Source organism: Peromyscus californicus, unplaced genomic scaffold (assembly GCF_007827085.1).
Source record: "Peromyscus californicus insignis strain IS unplaced genomic scaffold, ASM782708v3 Scaffold_15__1_contigs__length_86483966, whole genome shotgun sequence".
Taxonomy (NCBI): Eukaryota; Metazoa; Chordata; class Mammalia; order Rodentia; family Cricetidae; genus Peromyscus; species Peromyscus californicus.
The window spans coordinates 2,807,895-2,827,308 of record NW_026294447.1 but is presented as its reverse complement, the minus strand read 5'-3'; the positions used below and the strand labels follow the sequence as shown (position 1 = coordinate 2,827,308).

General features: G+C 47.3%; 1 protein-coding gene across 9 annotated transcripts in view; it reads right to left on the bottom strand.

Annotated features, from left to right (window-relative positions):
* Atxn7l1 (ataxin 7 like 1) overlaps positions 1 to 19,361 on the bottom strand; it is a 231,874-nt gene extending 212,513 nt beyond the window's left edge. For 6 of the 9 annotated variants that reach the window (XM_052738299.1, XM_052738300.1, XM_052738302.1 and 3 more), the window contains exons 1-2: positions 19,164 to 19,360; positions 18,596 to 18,664 (exon numbers count right to left, since the gene is read on the bottom strand). In XM_052738299.1, the coding sequence (XP_052594259.1) occupies positions 18,596 to 18,664; positions 19,164 to 19,344 (250 nt within the window). In that variant the 5' untranslated portion in view covers positions 19,345 to 19,360. Of the gene's footprint in view, positions 1 to 18,595; positions 18,665 to 19,163 lie in introns of all 9 variants that reach the window. The other 3 variants (XM_052738304.1, XM_052738310.1, XM_052738301.1) reach the window with 2 other exon arrangements.
* Between the last annotated feature and the right edge of the window lie 53 nt (positions 19,362 to 19,414).

The window sequence follows — 19,414 nt, the reverse complement described above, 5'->3', positions numbered from 1 at the left end:
GACTGATTCTTAGCATGAACTAATCGGAATTATTTTTTTTCTCATTGTATCATAATGACTAGGGCATCAGGAGTGATAAAATGTAAAAATATAAAAGAACCCTTTCCTTAGAATCAGAACCAATGCTGAGAAAGCCAGGCCAGGCTTGAACACCCCAGGCTCCTGGCTCAGGCCATTTCTAGATTGTTTCCTAAAAAGCAGTCCTATCCTCAGGCAATCCAGCCTTTGTGATCACTTGCAGCATGATGAGGAAGCCTTGTTCTGAACAGTGACCTCCAGTCTTCCCCGCTAGAGGAAGACTCAATGGCAATGGACGGAACTGCTTACCCAGCATGCACCCCGAGCTTGTGTGGAGTTAATCGCTGCACATCAGTACATCTACTTCACCTCCCCACCACCACTGTGAGATGCCTGTGGTGACTCCACTTTACAGATGGGAAGAGCAAGGCTCTGAGAGGCTACAGGTTGCTCTCCCGCACCAAACCCTCGTGCCTTGTGAAGGATAGCACACAGCAGACGCGGCCACTGCTGTCAAGCACCAGTCTTCCGTGCACAGAGGGACCTCCAGACCCGTGAACCTGACTATCTGAAATGCGCTTTCCAGGAGTGTCCCTCTCAGGCACCCCACTTCCTCTGGCACCCTGGATTCACAGATGCCCTCACTAGGTATCTGTATTGGGTAAACTAAGGCCAAGATAAAGGCCAGTCCAGAAAGGATGAAAGCCAAGGCCAAAGGAAGCAGAAGGCTGCTCCCAGGACCGCCCTCACTGGAGCTCTGCAGCCTGTCCACTGCCCAAATCTTTAACTCACCTCCCTGGCCTCTCCCTGTTTCAGATCCTGACCCACTCTCTGCTCATCCCTCGGTGGTTTAAGTACAATTCAGCAGTGAGTGTTCACAGCCCCCTGGACTTCCTAACCTGCCCCTCAGCTGGACAAAGCAGCTGCCATTTCCTGACCCTCAACAGTGTGTCAGCTAACGAGCAGCCCACTCAGATAAAGAAGCCCGCCTGAAGTCACCCAGAGAGCAGGCAGCAGGGGCCTCAGCAAAGATCTGATGCAAAGCCACCATCTGCCTTCTTTACGCCAAGCTCCGCCCCTGACAACCATACACACCCATGAAATTTAAAGGAGACTCCCCATGCAACGTGCTCCATCATCTGTCTGTCCCTGTGTCTCTGTTGGGTCACCTACTGAAAATTTAAAAAATAAAACTAAAAACAGCCTGATGAGGGCTGGCTGGCTCATCAGGTGAGGGCACTTGTTACCAAACTTGAGAACCTGAGTTCAATCCCTGGGTCCATGTAATAAAAGGAAAGTGCAAGGGCAGGTTGTCCTCTGACCTCACATGCATTGTGGTCTGTGCCCGAATCCATACGCATATGCACAAAACAAAAATTTAAAACAAGCAAGCAAGCTGATCACTAATCACACTAATCACACCCCAAACCACAGAGTACTCCACTTTAAACAACACACGCATCATAAACCCTAGAAACAAAGACCAACTATTTTTTGTTGCATTTCTAGGGATTGAACCCAAGGCCTTGGGCATGCAAGACAAGCACTCCACCACCGAGCCCTCAAATTCATCTTTTTAAAAGATATTTATTTACTTTATGTATATGAGTGACCTGTCCTCATGCATACCAGAAGAGGGAATCAGATCCCATTACAGATGGTTGTGAGCCACCATGTGGTTGCTGGGAATTGAACTCAGGACCTCTGGAAGAGGAGCTGGTGCTCTTAACCGCTGAGCCATCTCTCCAGCTGTCAAATTCACCTTTTAAAGCAGCATATGCTCTTGTTTGCAATCCCCTTTCCACATGCTCTCATTCCTTGTCATGTCTGTATATAAGCTTTAAGTTTCTTTAAACACATATACATACATACATACAGACATACATACATACATACATACATGCATTTTTAAATGCAAGGGAGTCATTTGCCATAGAGGAACAACCAGCAAAGGCCCTGTCCCTGTCACTGGAAAAAGTGTACACACACAGCATACACCTTCTCACCTCTACAAATTACCGTGCAACTGGAACTTCTCAAACGTAGTCGGCTCTTCTGTCCCCGCCATACTTATACCCTTTGTGGCCCAATGCAGGACTCAACACACTGTGCTAATACTTTTCTTTTTCTTTTTCTTTTTTTTTTTTTTTTTTTCCGAGACAGGGTTTCTCTGTGTAGTTTTGCGCCTGTCCTGGAACTCGCTTTGGAGACCAGGCTGGCCTCGAACTCACAGAGATCCACCTTCCTCTGCCTCCCGAGTGCTGGGATTAAAGGCGTGTGCCACCACCGCCCAGCATACTTTTCTTAATAAAACACTACCACCTTTTCTCTCCTGCTCTTTCCATCACCATCTTTGGTCAGAAAGGACACTGCCAGTCACTTTATCACACGTTCCATGAGGCGCTTGCTTCCCCAGTTCTTTCTAAGGTTTCGGAGCCATCACCAGCATGTTCTCTGGAAGTCCTACCACCTTCAGGGTCACGCTGTCCACTCCTGTCCCCAGAGGCCTGGCCCTGCCTCGATCTCCTCTCCTAGAATTTTGCTGGATCTTGCTCGGCCTCATCTTCACAATAACCTCCATTGCAGCAGGACCTTTCAATATGACCCAGAGATGGAGATCCCCTGGCCTCCCTCAAGACACTCTTGGCCATCTTGAATCTTTCTTTCTGGCAGAGGGATCCCCAATTCAAGAATTTTTTAATTTTTTAAATTTTGTTATTATTATAATGTGTGGTATGTATGGGTGTGTGTGTGTGTGTGTGTGTGTGTGTGTGTGTGGTGTGTGTGTGTATGTGTGTATGTGTGCGCGTGTGTATGTGTGTGTGTGTGGTGTGTGTGTGTGTGTGTGTGTGTGTGTGTGTGTGTGTGTGTCCCATGACTCACATTGACGATCAGAAGACAACTTTCAGGAGTTGATTACTTCCTTTTATTGTGGATTCTGGGAGTCGAACGCAGGTCATCAGGCCTGCATGCCAAGCTCCTGGGCCATTTGAGCTATCTCACTGCCCCATGTGAGCTGCCCCCTTCTAGAATCTTCATTAGTTACTTCAGGCTTCCTAACCTTTCCTCCTCAGAAAGCAAAAGCACCAGCAGCCTCTCAGATCTCTGTGTTATCAGAAGAAGGTGGCCCCCTGGTCAGTCCAGTGTCACCCCCGGGCTGCACAGCCTGGCAAGTGGAATGCCAGCTTTCTCTGAACCCCGGCAGGCCTGCCTGCAGACAGCCCTTCCATGGGCCTGCATTCCATTCCTGTCAGCTTTGATGAGGAAGTGTGCTGTGCTGCCTGGGAAGGGCTAAGTGATCCCTCCTCAGAAACCGGTTTTCTTCATGTCCCCAACATGGGTATGAAGCAGCATCATGCACAATGGCCAAAGACAACTTTGAAAAGAGGGAAACAAACTCAAATTCAGTAAGACAAACGTGTTGATAAACAAAATGTATTATGTACATGCAACAGAATCGTGTTCAACCCGAAGAAAGGAAGTTCCAAACTCTCCTCAGCATGGATGACCCTTGGAAGCACTCTGCTAAGGGAAACAAGGCAGGTAAAAGGAGAGATGCCAAGTGATTCCTTTTCCACGAGGGGCCTGGAACAGATCAACTCACAGACACAAAAGCATGCCGGGAGGGAGCAGGGGGAGTTGCTGTTAATGGACAGTTTCTGTTTCAGACTTTGCAGAAGTTCTAGAAATGGATGGAGGAGCGGGTCATACATGAATGTGTTCAGTGTCACTGAAGGCTGTGCTTTGAAATGGCTAAAACACTAAATTTTTCACTATGTATATTTTGAAGTTTAAAAGGTAAGCGAATTCTATTATACTGTGGCTAAAGAAAGAGACCGTAAAACAAAGAGAAATTGCAACATTATCTGAGTCTGGGGGGGGGGGGGGGGGGGGGGGGGGGGGGGGGGGGCTCGGGAGGGAGTTGGTTTTCCACACCAAAAAAAAAAAAAAAGTTCCCTCAGAAAGCCATTTCCCAGGCTTATCTCTTCTGAAGGGGAAGAAGCTGAAGTCCTCTGAGGAAGGGCACCCTGACTTGTCACCATGGCCTTCCTCCTCCGCCCTCTGCCCACAGCCACAGCTCCACAGGCAGCCAAATTCTCCCACAGGCCTGCGGCAGCCAGGCCCATTCTCAGTAGGCATAAACTGCCATCCTGTTATAAATCCTCTCCCACAAAGCGCTGGATACTGGTCCTCTCTCCCCTTGCCAAGAAGTCTTTTTCTGACCATCTGTAATCCATTCAGAGGCAACCGACAGGAAATGGCGGCAAGGAAAACCCCAGAAAACGCAACTGGTGGGCCCACCTCTCCTCCAGCTCCGGGCCAGCACCAGGAAGTGGGCCTTTCTCTGGACACAGAACATCTGTGGGAATTCTGAGTGTGGCTGGGCATCTGTCAGGGGCTAAATGAGCTTGAGACAGATGCTCACAAAATTTGGTAAGAAAAGCATGCTGTATTGAGCTTTTAAATTAGTTCTGGGGAAAACTCCTTTGGAAAAAGCAAAACAAACCCCAGACCTACGAGGGAAAAAGAATCATATGAAAACTAACCTCAAAATTGCTTTCTTCTGATTTCTATGGACAATTAGACCACAATTTGAAGTAATGAAAATCTTTTTTATTGTGGCTCACCCTCCAATCTGGTATTGTCAGCTGCCTGGTAGTGACAGCTTCATTCACTTTGGCACCAGAAGCTCAGGCTCTCAGCACACTGCAGTGGTACTTTAAGTAGTTAAAAGTTATATGATAGAAGCTTACAGCTTGATATATTAAAAAATTACAGCTTATTATTTCTTATTTATCTTGGTATACTGTGATACTATGGATGTGTTGAGCAGAGGCTAGCAACTTTCTAGAAACAGGTAGTAGGATCAGTAACAGCTTTAGGCTTTGGGGCCACAGGACCTGTCTTCACTACTTTACTCAGCCATAGTACTGCGAAAGCGACCTCAGACGGTAAATAAATGACCAAGGGTGCCTCTACTCCGGTAACCCCTCCCTTCTCTTCACACGGTCTCATGTAGCAGCCCAGGCTGGCCTCAAACTTGACATGTAGACCAGGCTGGCCTTGAACTTATTTATGATCCTCCTGCCTCTGCCTCCCCAGTGCAAGGATTTCAGGCATGTACCACCATGCCTGGTTTTATTCCTTTCGGATGAGTCAACCTAGTGCTTGTGAGCATGCTAGGCAAGCATCCTACCAACTACCTACACCCAAAGATCTGCAATAAAACTCAGATTATAAAAACTGGCTGTAGTTGGAGAGTGCCAGTGGGTCTGCATTGCTACCTACTGCCCAAGAAGTTGTTCACACTGTATTTGCGCTGTGGACTTTTTAACAAGACAGTAACTAGCCTCATCCCTGAGTCCACACTGAAAGCTTGAGATGCAGGGTTTAGAATTCAGAAAAAAACAAAAAGCACTGGATGAGATAAAATTTATAACAATTTAGAATATTTTATTATTGATCAATTGTTTGCTAAACAGCATTTTATCAGTACATTTTATAATTAGCAACTTTTTAGAGTAGGTTGCTAAATGTTCATTAAAATAATACTGATAGTAATGGATTAATTGTAAAAAAAAACCAAAAACAAAAAAACCTTAAGGTACATGTGTGTGTGTGGGGGGGGGGGTTGTCCTCAGAACCCCAAAGAGAGAAATCAAGATGCACATAAATATTACTAAACCAAAAAAAAAAAAAAAAGAAAGAAAGAAGGAGAGAAAGAAAGGGAGGTTGCTTCCTTGAAATCCCGTGGAAGTCTGCAGTGGTCCATCACATGGATGAAGCTGTGGTTTGTTTGGTCCTGATGGAATTTCACCATAACATCCTTTTCCAAGAGTTGCTGTCTGTCAAACCGAAAGCTCTCCAAAGGCCTCTGCAGCTCTTCCCTGGAACACTCTGACTCGCCACATTCTAGCCATTTTTGCTGTCTCTGTCTGGAATGTTCGCCCTCCCTCCCTCCCTCCCTCCCTCCCTCCCTCCCTTCCTCCCTCCCTCCCTACCTTTCTTCCTTCTCTCCTCCCTCCCTCCCTCCCTCCCTCCCTCCCTCCCTCCCTCCCTCCCTCCCTCCCTTCCTTACAACTTGAACTTGGCTTCTGCAGGACACCCTTTACTGTGCTCCAGACAGAACCACACCCAAACAGCCCTGTGCTTATGTCAAAGGTCTTGCTGACCACAGACTGACGTCTCTCCTTGTCCTTTCACTGGGGATCTCCAGCCGCTCTGCATCCTCTATGCAGTGTCAGGGACTCCAGTGAGCTGCAAGGTGAGTTCCTGGAGGGCACTGGCCAACTCTGTTTCCTTGTCAACCCACACAAAGGGCTCAGCCCTGTGGCACCGCATCCTGGGTGCTCAGTGGTTTTCTGCTGAACCAGTGATACAGGAAGCACCCTCGCTTCCTAACACACAGGGACATCACTCATCTGAGTACGCAATTTGACTCAGTGGTTCACCTAACCCAGGCTAAACAAATACTCCAGCTGGAATGTGAGAACCAGATTGTTTTAAGTGTAATTATCTTCTTCCTTCCCCAAATTAAAGTAGAGGGTCCCCTGAGTGTTTGGGCTAATGCTTCTCGATGATTTAAAACCCAGGCTCTATCAACCAGGTCTGGCTTGCACCGTCCGTCCTGGGGCTCCCCGTCTGAGCTTCCACACGATTATGTCTTCACAACACACATCCTGAAGTTACAGCACACCAATCCTTGACTTTGCCCTCCCCACCTGCTTAAGAATCACGGTGTTCAACCCCAGTCTCAGAAAGCTGGTGATTAAAGGGAAAGCCCTCACTCTGCCTTTCAAGAGGAATTTAAAGGAGTAGTTCCTTCCTCTTCGTCAGAATGAGTTCTTCTTTATAGAGAATGCTGGCCAGAAAAAGTAGGTCAGAAAGACAGAGTCCGTAAGTGATCATCCCACTCCCCCTCCAAAGAAATGATGAATCCAGGCAAGGACCACTGACGGATGCCAAGGGAGCCCCAGGAAATTCCCTGCGATGGAGCAGAGATTTCACTGAGAGTCAGAACGGTCCCCACACAATGATGTTCTCATTGCAGAAGGAAAACCCATCTTTGTAATGTATAACATGTTTTGTATCAGATGAAGTTCTGAAAACTCAAATGTGTTAGCTCAAAACAACACAATCAAGATGTGACAAAAGCGACAGACACTTAGAGGTGGAGTGTCGTTAGGTCTGCAACTTATTTTAAAACGTTACAGAAATATTCTATATTCCTTACCAAGAACTGGATGGATACATGTTATATATAAATAAATTTATATATATATACAATAAACAAGATACAGTGCAGACCACTGTTTTATTCTATATGGTGTGTACACAGAGACTATTATGGCATCTTATCTTTTCTGTGTGAAAAAATGTTAATGTTGACATTAAATTGGAAGATTACAGGTGGAGTTTACCTCTGAACATTAAAAGAACTTTCCGGCACTAGAAAGATGATTCAGTGGGTAAGGCACTTGCCATAGAAGCCTGATGACCTGAGTTTGATTTCTGGCACCATGTAAAGGTGGAAGGAATTGTAAGAGTTGAGGACCCAGATGCATGGTGGACACAGCCTACAGCACAGTGTCCAGAGGAATGCATAGGCCGTATAGCCTGTATAACCTGAGAGTCTGGGAAGATTATCTCCAGGCACAGGCTGGTTCCAGCAGCCAAAGAGTGGGTGTGAGCACAAGGAAAGATACCATAGGCAGAGGCAGAGACAGAGGAGGAACAGCTGGCCCAAGACACCCGTGAGGACAGTCTACCTGCTGAGGGGACTCAACGCTGGACCTGGAGGGCCGTGGTACCTGAAGCCACTAACAGTGAAGTAAGGAAAAGTGTTCATTTATTGAACACCTGATAAATGTAAATTTGGGAGATATTAATTTTTGAAGTGGTATGTAAGGAAGGGGAAGGCGGGAGAACTGAATACAAAGTGAGTATAACAGTTTGGGTCATGGAGGACAGGCTAGCCCAGGATGAGCAGCAGAGAGTGGAAGCCAGAACTGCTCTCAGAATAAGAGGCAGACACCAGATACGAGGCTAAATATGGGGGTCAGGGAGAGCACATGTCTGCTTTAGCTTTTGAGTGAAGAGAGTGTGGGGGGTCCACAGAAACACTTGAGGGAGGCTAGAGGATGCAACCCTCCAGGGACAGAGAAGGAGCACTCTGCTGAGAAGCTGGGGTTGGTGACAGACACACTCATCTCCACAGAGGGAAGGGTAAGGGTTGAGCAGGCAGCAAGGTCTCCAGACAGCAAGAAGCTACATGAGGAGCAGGCAAAAGGGGAGATATGCATGCCGCTAATCCCTCTAAAGGAAACATGGGCTTCTCACGGTTCTCGGGCTATCTATTGTTTAAAGCAGGAACATCCAGCCTTCTGACACTGTGATGTGACTCTGTCACCTACAAATGTGTTGAGTGTACTCTTGACTAGCCTGGAATGCACTTGGACCGTGGGCCAAGGTTAAACACATCTGATTTACAGAAGTTCCCAGTAACTCCATTTGGAGACCAGGGAGACCTTTAATCTGTTCAGACCTGATTTTTATATGCTGGGTCTATCTTTACCACTTAAGTCTTTTGTGTCAGTCACAGGAGGTGGCAGCGTTCATCTGCACACACGTCCTGTTTGGGCCTTACCCTGCTTCTGCAGAGGATGGTAAGGAGGAATACAGAGGGGTAGGGGAAGCTCCCAGGGATGGGATGAAGGGTGGGAACATGGTCAATGGGGCTCTTATTCATAGGCCACATAGGGCTTTCCTTACCCCACGGTAACCAGTGGCACTTTCCAGTGGCTCACTCCCTTCCTCCTAGTCTGGGACATGACACTGTGACCTTTATCAGGAAAATAAAACAAGGAATAAGGTCATCAGTCAGCAGGCCAGGGCACTAAAGTCCCACACAGAGGAGGGACTGCAGGAACATCAACAATGCTGAAGAAAAATCACGAGAAATTCTCTGGTGTCTGAAATCATGGTGGGGGGAGAACAGCATCTTTGAGACCAATAGGAGCATTACATACACAATGCTCAAGTGGCCTTGCTAATGAAGAGCAGATAAAATCCAGTGGCAGGGGCTGAACATGGCTACCTCACCCTGTCCTCATGTGGAAGATGCAGTCTGTGTCTTTCTCAGCCACTCAGGTCCGGAGAACCTCCTTCATCACTGCCCTCAGAGCCAGCGACAGCTAGGGCATGCTGTGGCTGCAGGAGGCAAAGGGCTTTCACACCCACTTAGCAGGCATATCACCATCAAAAGGACACCTTGAATGTGGCAGGGATTGAAAAGCTACCTGCACTCAGTCATCCAAAGCAGCACACCCTTCACGAAAATACTAACAATTCCAACGCCAAGAGCAAACTGAACAGCAGCCTAGAAGATGTTCAAAAGGGGGAAAAAAGAGAGACATCATCACTGTAGATAGATGCCCCTAGAGTTGCTTGGCAACCGTCTTTGCTAACACCTTCTTCTAAAAAGGAACAGTTTGCATCAGCTCCTCAGCTTCCCTGGGGCCAGTGCTCTGACCACACAGGCCCAAAGCTGGGGCCTCGGGATGAGAAAGCCCAGCCTTGATGGGTCTGACAGAGGCGAAGGGGATAGACAGCTAGTCTCTCTGCACTATTCTGCTGCAAGGACACAATCCCCCCACAGGGCTGGGCCAGGTGTCAGGGAGCAACACTTAAGGTCCTTGCTCGGTGCCTGCAGAAGCCCATGTGAGCACCTCTTAGATGTGTCTTCACCTCAGTCTCACACTGTTCCAAGAACGAGAGACATTATGGCCCTGATTAGAGTACAGACTCTGGGATCGGCCAGCCTCAGGGTTCGAATCCCAGCTCCCCTATTTCTCAGCTGAACCACTTAGGTAAATGACTCAATCCCTCTGAGCCTTGGCTCCCCGGTTTCTAAAATTCAGCTAAGATCAGGATTTCCCTCACAGGTGATCATGAGGACCCAATGACAATATGAACATTTGGCCCAGTGTCAAGTAGTGTCCTGGTCCACTCCTGAAACAATCTTGATACAATCTGTCCCCTGAAAATGGCAGCTCGGATAAGACAAAGAAGAGGACCTGAGTATTTGGTAAAAAATGACCATAAGCACAGCTTACGTTACTGGGTACCTATAGGATGCCAGATAGTATCTCATTTATTTTTACAGCAACTCTGAGAGGAACTATTATTCCGTTCTGAAAATGAGGAAATTAAATCTGAAATTAACACACAGCTGGGAAATGGTTGAGTCAAAATTTAAATAATGCTGCATGAAACTCCCAAGGCTGCCATGCCAATGAACTCTCTGTGTGTAGTGAAATACACACAGCATAGCATTAACCACTGTAGCTATTTTTAAGTGCACAGTTTGGTGGCTTTAAATACATTCATACTGTCACAGAACCCTCACCACCAGCCATCTCCAATCTTTTAGCCTCTATACCCAAAACTCTGAACCCACAAAGGCCAAACTTTACATTTCCAATCCCAGCCCCCATGATGCACCATTCTATTCTATCCACACAGACATGACTCCTCTAGGAACCTCACAGAAGCGGGCTCAGGCAGGATTTGCCCTTGTGAGGCCAGCGCATTTGGGGCACGGGGAAGGACTGGGAACTGAAACCTGGGCCTTGTGCATGCTAGGCAGATGCTCTACCACTGAGCTGAACTCCGATCTTGGTCAATATACTTTTTAGAAGAACTGGACATCACCTTGGTAAGGGAAGGTGTCTCAACTGTTTACCATCTACCCCTACAACACCATCACCTGTTTGCCTAGCCCCAGACTCCATGACCTACTGGGGTACTGGGCCAGGCCACACTGCTCCCTGCTGAGGGTGTCCTTGTACCATCAACATCTACAAACTCAAAATCTGCTTTGCAGAAGTCAGCACGTCAGTATAACCTTTGCATGTTCAGAGAGTCCATCTTGGACGCGTGCATCTTCCGATGACAGTGACCTGTACCAGTTTGTCCTGCCCTGCCAAGCACTCAGTTTCCTTCTTTTCATGAAGCACCTTAAAACTGGCAGGTGGAATGGTGGGGGGGGTAGACACAAGGGTAAAGCATCTACATGAAAACAAATGCTCTAGCCACACAGGAATTCCAGCTTTCTTTTCAGGAACTGAGTGAACCAGGCTAAGCCCTCCGCTGCTCAGGATCCTAAGCCTAGGCCTAAGCCCACTTGCAGGAAGGGCCTTCCCAAGTTCTCCCCATAAGTTCCAGTGTCTTAGGGTTCAAAGTCAGGTCCATTTAGCAGAGGCAGCCAGTCTGAGCCCTGTCACTGCAGGATCCTAGACTGAGTTTTAGAAGAGACACACAGAAGTCCACCCTTGCCATTCACTTTCTACAATATTCAGCAAAGATCCAAGCCATTGGCTAATGCTCTGTTTCTATGACAGCTACATTAGACTGCTGAAGTCGCTGAATGACCACTTTTCCCAGACGTAAACACTAGGTTGCTTGGGGTGTGGGGTCCTCAGATACAAACAAAGGATTTCATCAGGACCAGGTCTCACCGTGTCGGCTGCTAAAAAGGTAGCAGAAGGATGTCAGGGATGAACATCACAAATGAAACTCAGCCCAGAGCATAGGAACATGATCTACAGAGAGGCATGGAGAAACTAGCCTATCTAACTTTCCCCCATCAGCTCCACAGCAGAGTCAACAGACCCCTCGCCAGCTGGTGACTGAATGGGTCAACATGGCCCTACAGCCCTAGATGATGCTGTCAAGCACACGACAGACCCATCAAAAGCCACCAGGAGCCAGGCCTGGCCCTGCCCTCCAGGCTTCCTAATCCTTAGCATGGAGATCTTGAAGCCAGCTGCTCTGTTCTCTTCATGCTCAACCCCATTTCGGGCATATCCCATGGGTAATCAAACTGCAGAGAATGCCAGTTGTATTTCCAGTCTGACTTTCAATATAAACTGAAATCTGGGTGCTTTGCCAGGGTGCTTCTGACAACAGGGACCACTGAATTCCAAATGCCACCATTATCAGAATCCTCCTGTCACCATAGTGAGGGAGGGCTGGGCCAGTCCGACAGGACCTGACCCCCACTGCTGTCACTGCTGACCTCAGATGGAGTCACGGACTGGGAGACTTTGGAGGAGTTCCTGGAGAGACCGAGCCTTCTCTCTCTCAGACTCTTGAACTTGGCACTGCCGAGAGCCACGGTCCACTGGCCCTGTTGGGCAGTTGATAAGGCTGACTCATGCATGGGCTGTAGGCCCAAGACAAGGAAGAGTAGCAAAGTACCCCCGAATTTTTCTCTCACTACTGCCCAGTGTTCTTCTCCGGCTTCGCTTTATTCTGGTGACTCTCCACCAGATCACTCTGCCTCCCCAGCACATGTGGAGACTTTTTGGTTATCTACATTTGGAGGGGTGAAGGGTCAATACCGGAAACCAATGAGCAGCACATGATGCTCCCTGTCACAAAGAAATACCTGGCTCAAAATGTCATCAGTGCCACTGGTGGGAAAATGGACCCCTCTGTCCTCCAGCTTCCCTCCAGCAATACAACCTTTTGAGTTCTAGAACCTTCCATATTCTGTTGTACTTTGGGCATTCACATATACTGTTCCGTCCAACCCCACCTTGTCCAGGTCCACACAATGGGAACTTCCATTATCCTTCATGTTTTAGTTGAAGTAAAACTTCTTCTGGAAGGGTCTAACCTAAATCTGACCCTCCTCTCATGCTCTCCAACAAGACCCCTGCTTTCTCTGTCAGGACACCCCTCACAATCCCTGTGGCTTTTTTGATGCCTGAGGGTGCTGCCAGGAAGAAAGAGACCCCAGGGAAGGGTCACTGTGTCTACCACTACTGTGTGCCCGAGCCATCCCAGAGCTGGTACTGTAGGGTTGGGTGGGAGAGGGGTAGGGGCAGCACCTTCCTATACACAGGTGCCTCAGAAGACCAGGCCTTATCCTGCCCTTGCACCCTTATACTAACAGATAGTCCTCCAAGACAGACAGAAATGGCAAGATGCTAGACTGTAGCTGGGAGCTGTCACTCATACAGCACAGAGACCATGGAAGTATGTATGTATTTATTTCAATGCACCCAAGGATATCTTTGGAAAGATACAGAAACAAATGGATGCGTGAGAGACTTTCCAGTAAAGTATATACTCTTGAATTCTGTAACTCGGAGATTATTTTTAAGTAGCTTTTAGATGAATTTAAGGTCTACATCTTCAAAGCTAAAGAATAAACAAAAAATCTACTATTCTTATAGAAGATGAAGGCCCAATCTAACTCAAGCCTTGACGGTAATATTTTGTATACAGTTTCCAAGCCAACTTCCTGTTCTAGAGGAAAGGAAAGTCACGCTACATTCTCCACATAGGATCTGGGCACGAGGAAATTCTCGTAACTTCCAAGAGATACTCTTTTCCAAAGCTTTGCGTTTCCCGGAGTGGACGGTCTGGCTGCCCTTTCTCAGTTTGGCTGCCCTGCTTGTCAGGCGGGCACCACTGTACGCCTTATTTTTCCAACACGTCACTTCTCCTTTTCTTCTCACTCTCCACCACCTTAGCTGCCCTGCCTCTCCCTCTCTCCTTTCCTTCCAGGACAGGGCAACAGAGACGCCACTGAAAGGCCACCATAAACAAGTCTTGCTGCTCCCAGCAAAGTGGAGGAGGACAGGTGTAACCGAGAACAAAGTTGAAATTAATAGTGAAAATGAGGTTTATCTGTGTAATCTGCAGACTCGGGCCTTCCCATCTCCTATTAGCATAGATAACAGAGTTGTCTGTGTAATGATAAAGAAGCTGAAGACAGTTTCCCATAAATCTCCATGGCTTGTCTCTAGCTTCCCTGACTTGGGCTGTAAGAATACGTCATCTCCCCAGGCCAGCTGCCATTTCCCCCTCTAAGCTGCTCCCCTCCAGCCCTAACCAGGAACCCACACAGGGCCCATTCCCACATTCCCTGCTCTTCCAGGGTCTCAGGAGCACTTCCACAGCAGGCCTTCTCTGCTCTAGCTCACTTTGTGACTGGAAGCATTTCACATTTACCTTCATCAAATGAAATGCTGGAAACCTTAGACACACTCCTGCCCAAGTACCGGCTTCCAAAAGGCCCAGAAATGTCCTTAGAGGACTCACTTTTCTCCATAATAAATGAAACAACTTATCATTTCAAATGAATTTTTGTAGACCTCAGAAGCTACCAGAAAGAGGGAAAAAAAAAAATCATGTTCTGAAGCCATGAGCTGCCTAAGTATTTTTCTTCTGCTTTTGACAAAACCCACTTCTTAGCTTTAGTCTATGAAAAATACTATGTCCACATAAATTGTTTTTAAATCATTAAGTTTCATAAAATTACAGCACGCTTTGCTCTAAAATTGGAGTTCTTCATATAGTATGTCTTTTCTTTTTACCACAGATGACTTAAAAATTCATGGTAATTAAAATAATACCATTTTACTGAACTAGTTTCAGTAATAAATGATGGTAATAGTTGTAATAATAAAAAAGAATAAAAGCAGGCATGCATTCAGCACCTAATATATGCTGAGCCCTCTCCTATTAGCTCATTCACACTTCCAGCTAACATCTGTTTTACAGGTAAGGGCACTTCTGAGACACATGGACCCCACTCTTTGTCTATAAGTTGGCATTTATTTTTAAAAAGGTGGTTGAGGTCCTTAGTAATAAGAACATCTTCCCAAATTGAGTAAGACTTTCGCTTGGGAAAAGTCTTCAGGTGACAGGTAGGTGCCAAGCTGGAGGAGAGAATAGTGTGGCATACAGAGTTAGCATAGAAAAACAGCCTTTCTTGGAATTTTCTATCATAACCCAGTTCTCATGAAGACTGGGCCAACAAGGTTCCTGGGACCCTCCTCTGAGGAAAGCTTACAGCTTGACAGACTCAAGTTGAGGCCAGAGTGCTCTTCATAGGGAGAACACAGATTTGGTGGGTGCTCTACCTCCGTGGGGTCTGGACTTGTGGGGTCTAGACTCAGCCCCTCTCTTCTGTGGGGTCTAGACTCAGCCCCTCTCTTCTGTGGGGTCTGGACTCAGCCCCTCTCTTCTGTGGGGTCTAGACTCAGCCCCTCTCTTCTGTGGGGTCTAGACTCAAGCCCTCTCTTCTGTGGGGTCTAGACTCAGCCCCTCTCTTCTGTGGGGTCTGGACTCAGCCCCTCTCTTCTGTGGGGTCTGGACTCAACCCCTCTGTTCTGTGGGGTCTAGACTCAAGCCCTCTGTTCTGTGGATTCTGGACTCAGCCACTGAAGACACCAAACCACTCACAACCGTTTCTAGCAAGCAGACTACACAGTGATTTTTTTTGTCAGCATTGAGATAAACTTAAAAACTGAGAAACTACTCCCAGTTATTCTCAATTTCTGAAGTCATTTAAGGATGCTTTGTTGTTTTGTTTTGTTTTTTAAATGTGAGGGGTTTTGCTGTTGTTTGTTTTTTCTTTTTCTTTTTTTTTAGTTTCTTTGGAGTCAGGCTCTTCAGCATGAGTGCATCTTAAAGGTAGCGACAGTCACTAGTGAAGCCTGGGTAAGAAGTCTCAGAGGGATTGTGGTGGGCAGTTAGTCCCAAACCCCTTGCTTTACAGCTGGAGAATCAGCCCCGAGGAGTGAAGCTCTCCCCAGGGCCTAAGTGGGGAGCTGGCTCCCAGTTCTCCCTGGTTCATCTTGCAGCGAATCTGCTCTAAGGCAGTCCTCATAAGCCCAGGCCAAAAGGAATTAGTGACAGTTTACAATTCAAATGCCTTTGCTGAGTTCTTTGTAACTACAGTTTTAGCGGGAATGAGAAAGCTGATGAGCAGACTTCAGAGCTCACCGTTCCTAATCAACACAGGTGATGGATCAAAGCAAAGGAAGGTTGGTGAGACAAGGGACGCACCACGAATGATACTGCAACCACCAGGTTATTCAGAAAGTGCCTACGGATCTTCCAAAGCAGTGGTGAGAACGCTCAGAAGGCAAAGGATTCTTGTTTTATATTTCCAGTCCAACTTCCCTCTCTGACTTCAGTCTAAAAATGATTGCATCACACCAGTGCTCAAAGAAGCAGTATTCACAATAGTCAAAGGTGGAAGTGACCCACATATGCAATGGGTGAGTAGTATATATAGAAGGGAACAGGACTCTACCTTGAAAAGGAATATACCAATACATCATATAACATGGACGAATCCTGAACGCACAAGAGAAAGAAGATAACACAAATGACAAATACTGTGTGATTCAGCTTACATGAGGACTCTAGACCAGAGACCTTCACAGAGACAGAAAGAGAACAGGAGAAGCCAGGCCTGAAGGGGAGGGGACATGGGAAGTCATCATATACATACGCTGGTACAGAGTTTCTGCCTGAGACGGTGAAAAGGCTGGGAAATGGGGTGGTGATGGTTGTAAATACCACTGGGCTATATACTCAGAAGAGCTTAATATGGTAAGTTTTATGTTATTTATTTGGCACCACAACAGTTAATCCTGCTGGTTCTCAATTTCAACCCTAAATTTTTATTCTTTTATTACCACATGTCTTCCTTCTCAAGATCTGCTTCTAGCCAACTGCACCAGTCATGTATACTCATAAACACAGATCCCCAGTGTCCCACAAGGGCCATTTTATGTCCTGCAACAACCCTCCACAAACATCTACCCACCCTAAGGCCTCCCACCTGATGATTCCAACAAGGAGGCCCGACGTGACCAAACACTCTGACACAGAGTCCCAGCCCAACCTTGAAGTTCTTACCATGGAACACGGATTTGTTGCACATATTTTTTTTCTTTTCCTGTAAGGAAAGCTGAACTCCTATACCAGGACGACCTCAGGAACCTCTCAACTTCTCACCCAAGGCCACTCCACCAGGCCCACAACAAAGAGAGGAAGTCCATGCGTGGCTATGTAGGCCAACCGCATGGCGCACTGAACAGTGGGTGTCCCCCATGAAGGTGCATTCAACTAGAAGCAAAATCTTTGTACCTTTACAGGACAGAGGACGTGATAAGCCAGATGTAACATCTATGACTTCTGAGGGAAGGAGAGCTTTTCATTTGCCCTTAAAAGAATCCATTTCTCATGCAGCAAAGAGAATCTGGGAACATGAGTATTTAGAAATAGAGAGCGGTGGCCGGAGAATTCCAATGCATCACCCAGGCCTGCCCAGGTGCCAATCCCAGGATGCCGTAGCCTTTCGTCAACTTTAACATACAGGCTTCATCATGGCAACAAAGCTGGTGATCTCAGAGCTCAGCTCTCTGAGTGGTTCAAGACCTTAAGAGTTTCCCGTGAAGTGACAATCACCAGGGATCCCTTTCCATTACCAACACACATGGACATTTAGCACAAATAAGCTGCCACTTGTAAGGAGCCCACTTGACATCATTCCCTCGTGCATCCTAAACACACACGTCAAAATCACGCTAAGATATTTAGAGGCAAACATCTTTAGAATAATGTTTTGTTCCCAAAGTACTTAATTAGCAGACACACGGAGCTAGAGAACCGCCCTTGAATACACATTTTAACCTCCGCATTATTCTTTCTGGAAGAGCAAAATTTCCTCACTGGATAGTCGAGAATTAATGCGGCACTGAAAACCAACAGTCTTGGGTGTCAGTCCGCAAACTGAGGTCCACCTTTCCAAGCAGGTTCCATCCACCTTTTCAGGCAACACCCCCTGTCATCAGTGGACTAGTCTGTCAAATGGGTTTTCTCCATTCATCGAGGACAAGCAAATGCTCCTACGGTCATGTCTTAACTTTTTTAATACCTCCCAGCCATCTCCTGCACCTTCCTCCCACGGCCAACTTCAGCCAGTTGTACAGTCAATGAGTGCATCACAATTCAAATGAACCCACCTTTTCTCTAAGCAGAAAGTGGCCTCCAGAGTAGCTCCATCTGAAGCCAGAGGCCAGAGTGTCCAATGGTGGGCTTACAAACAGCAAAACTGACTTACACAACCACAGGTATGTGATGCCCAGGTCTGGCATTATGGGCTTCATTCACAGACCCAGAGCCGTGATCATGTCTCTTTCAGGTATCATATTTGCATGCTGGGAAGCACAGATTGGCTAGGGATCTGCACATATTGATGCCCCTACAATCTTCGACCAGACAAAAAATGTCACTTGTAGCCAAGGCTTGCCATGTGCAATGGTTTTCAGTGAGAGTGGAGAAGTCGCTGCTGGCTGGAATGACTGACCATGTGGGGTTCTTTACAACTTGTGAATTTAGACACAAGAGAGGCTGGAATGCTTGTGAAGGGTGCCCTATGCCTCACACAGGGATTTCACACCCCACCACCACCACTGGCCAATGGTGCTTCAAGGAGAATGGCAGATACCATCAAGAGGTTCAGACATGGGCTCCAGTGGAGTGCGGTAAACTTCTGCCTCCATCCTCCCCCAGTCTGCACCCCCCACCCCAGTTGTATTTATACTTCGAAGGAAGTTAACAGTGAAGCAGTAGTCACCCGGGCGTGCTCAATTTTTGACAAGCCTTAGTCACTCTGTACCCAGCAGAACAATCCACATTATATTCCAAAGCCTGTGAAGACTGCCGCACAAGCTGACACTACAGCGCCGAGAGCTCCACTTACCTTCTTTATTAAGCCTCATAACCTCCCTGCTTTTGCCACCCTCTTTTCCAGCCTCTTCTAAATCTACATCTGCAGATGAAAAAGAAAAGGAGAAAAGAAAATGAGGAAAAAAGGGGGGGAAGCCAAAGTCAGGGGGGAGGGAGAGTGTTTATTGGCAACAGATCGATATAAATACTGTATCTGAAAATCTTGCAAAAATTGACAATGCAACATTTTCTCCCGAGTCCGGGTTTCCATCTACCTGGCCCAGATAGGTACCAAAAAAACTATGCAAGCAGCAACAGAGTCGCCTTTTAAACAGATACCACCGTGGGGCTGCGAAAGCCCACCCCGCGGGCTGCCTGCCCCAGGGAGCCGGACACAGACAGACAGACAGCCTTGCTGGCAGCCGGGCCTCTCTGTGTCCTGATGGTCTGTGTCTGTGTGTATTTATTTAGAGAGAGAGGGAGAAGCATGGAGGACGCCGGGGGCCACTCTCTCTCACACACACACACTTTTTCCCAGTGGCTCTAGGTGAATGGAAAGGTTACAGGATAATAAAAGGAGGAGCAGGCGATGGGGTTCTTACTGTCGGAGCAGTGTAATTTGGCGGCGTCGATCCAGGAGGACCAGGGTTTGCCCAGAAACGCCTCCGGACTGGGCACTTTGCGGTGCAGTGTCGCCATTGCTGTTCCTTCTTGTTGCTTTTTCCCTGTTCCTTCGGCAGCAGCAGCCGAGAGACACGGGATTCGAGAACGCTCCGACGTCATCTTCGGAACGTTCCGACATTGAGTGCTCTGCGAGGGGGAGGAGGGCGGCGGAGGAGGCAGGAGGCGGGGC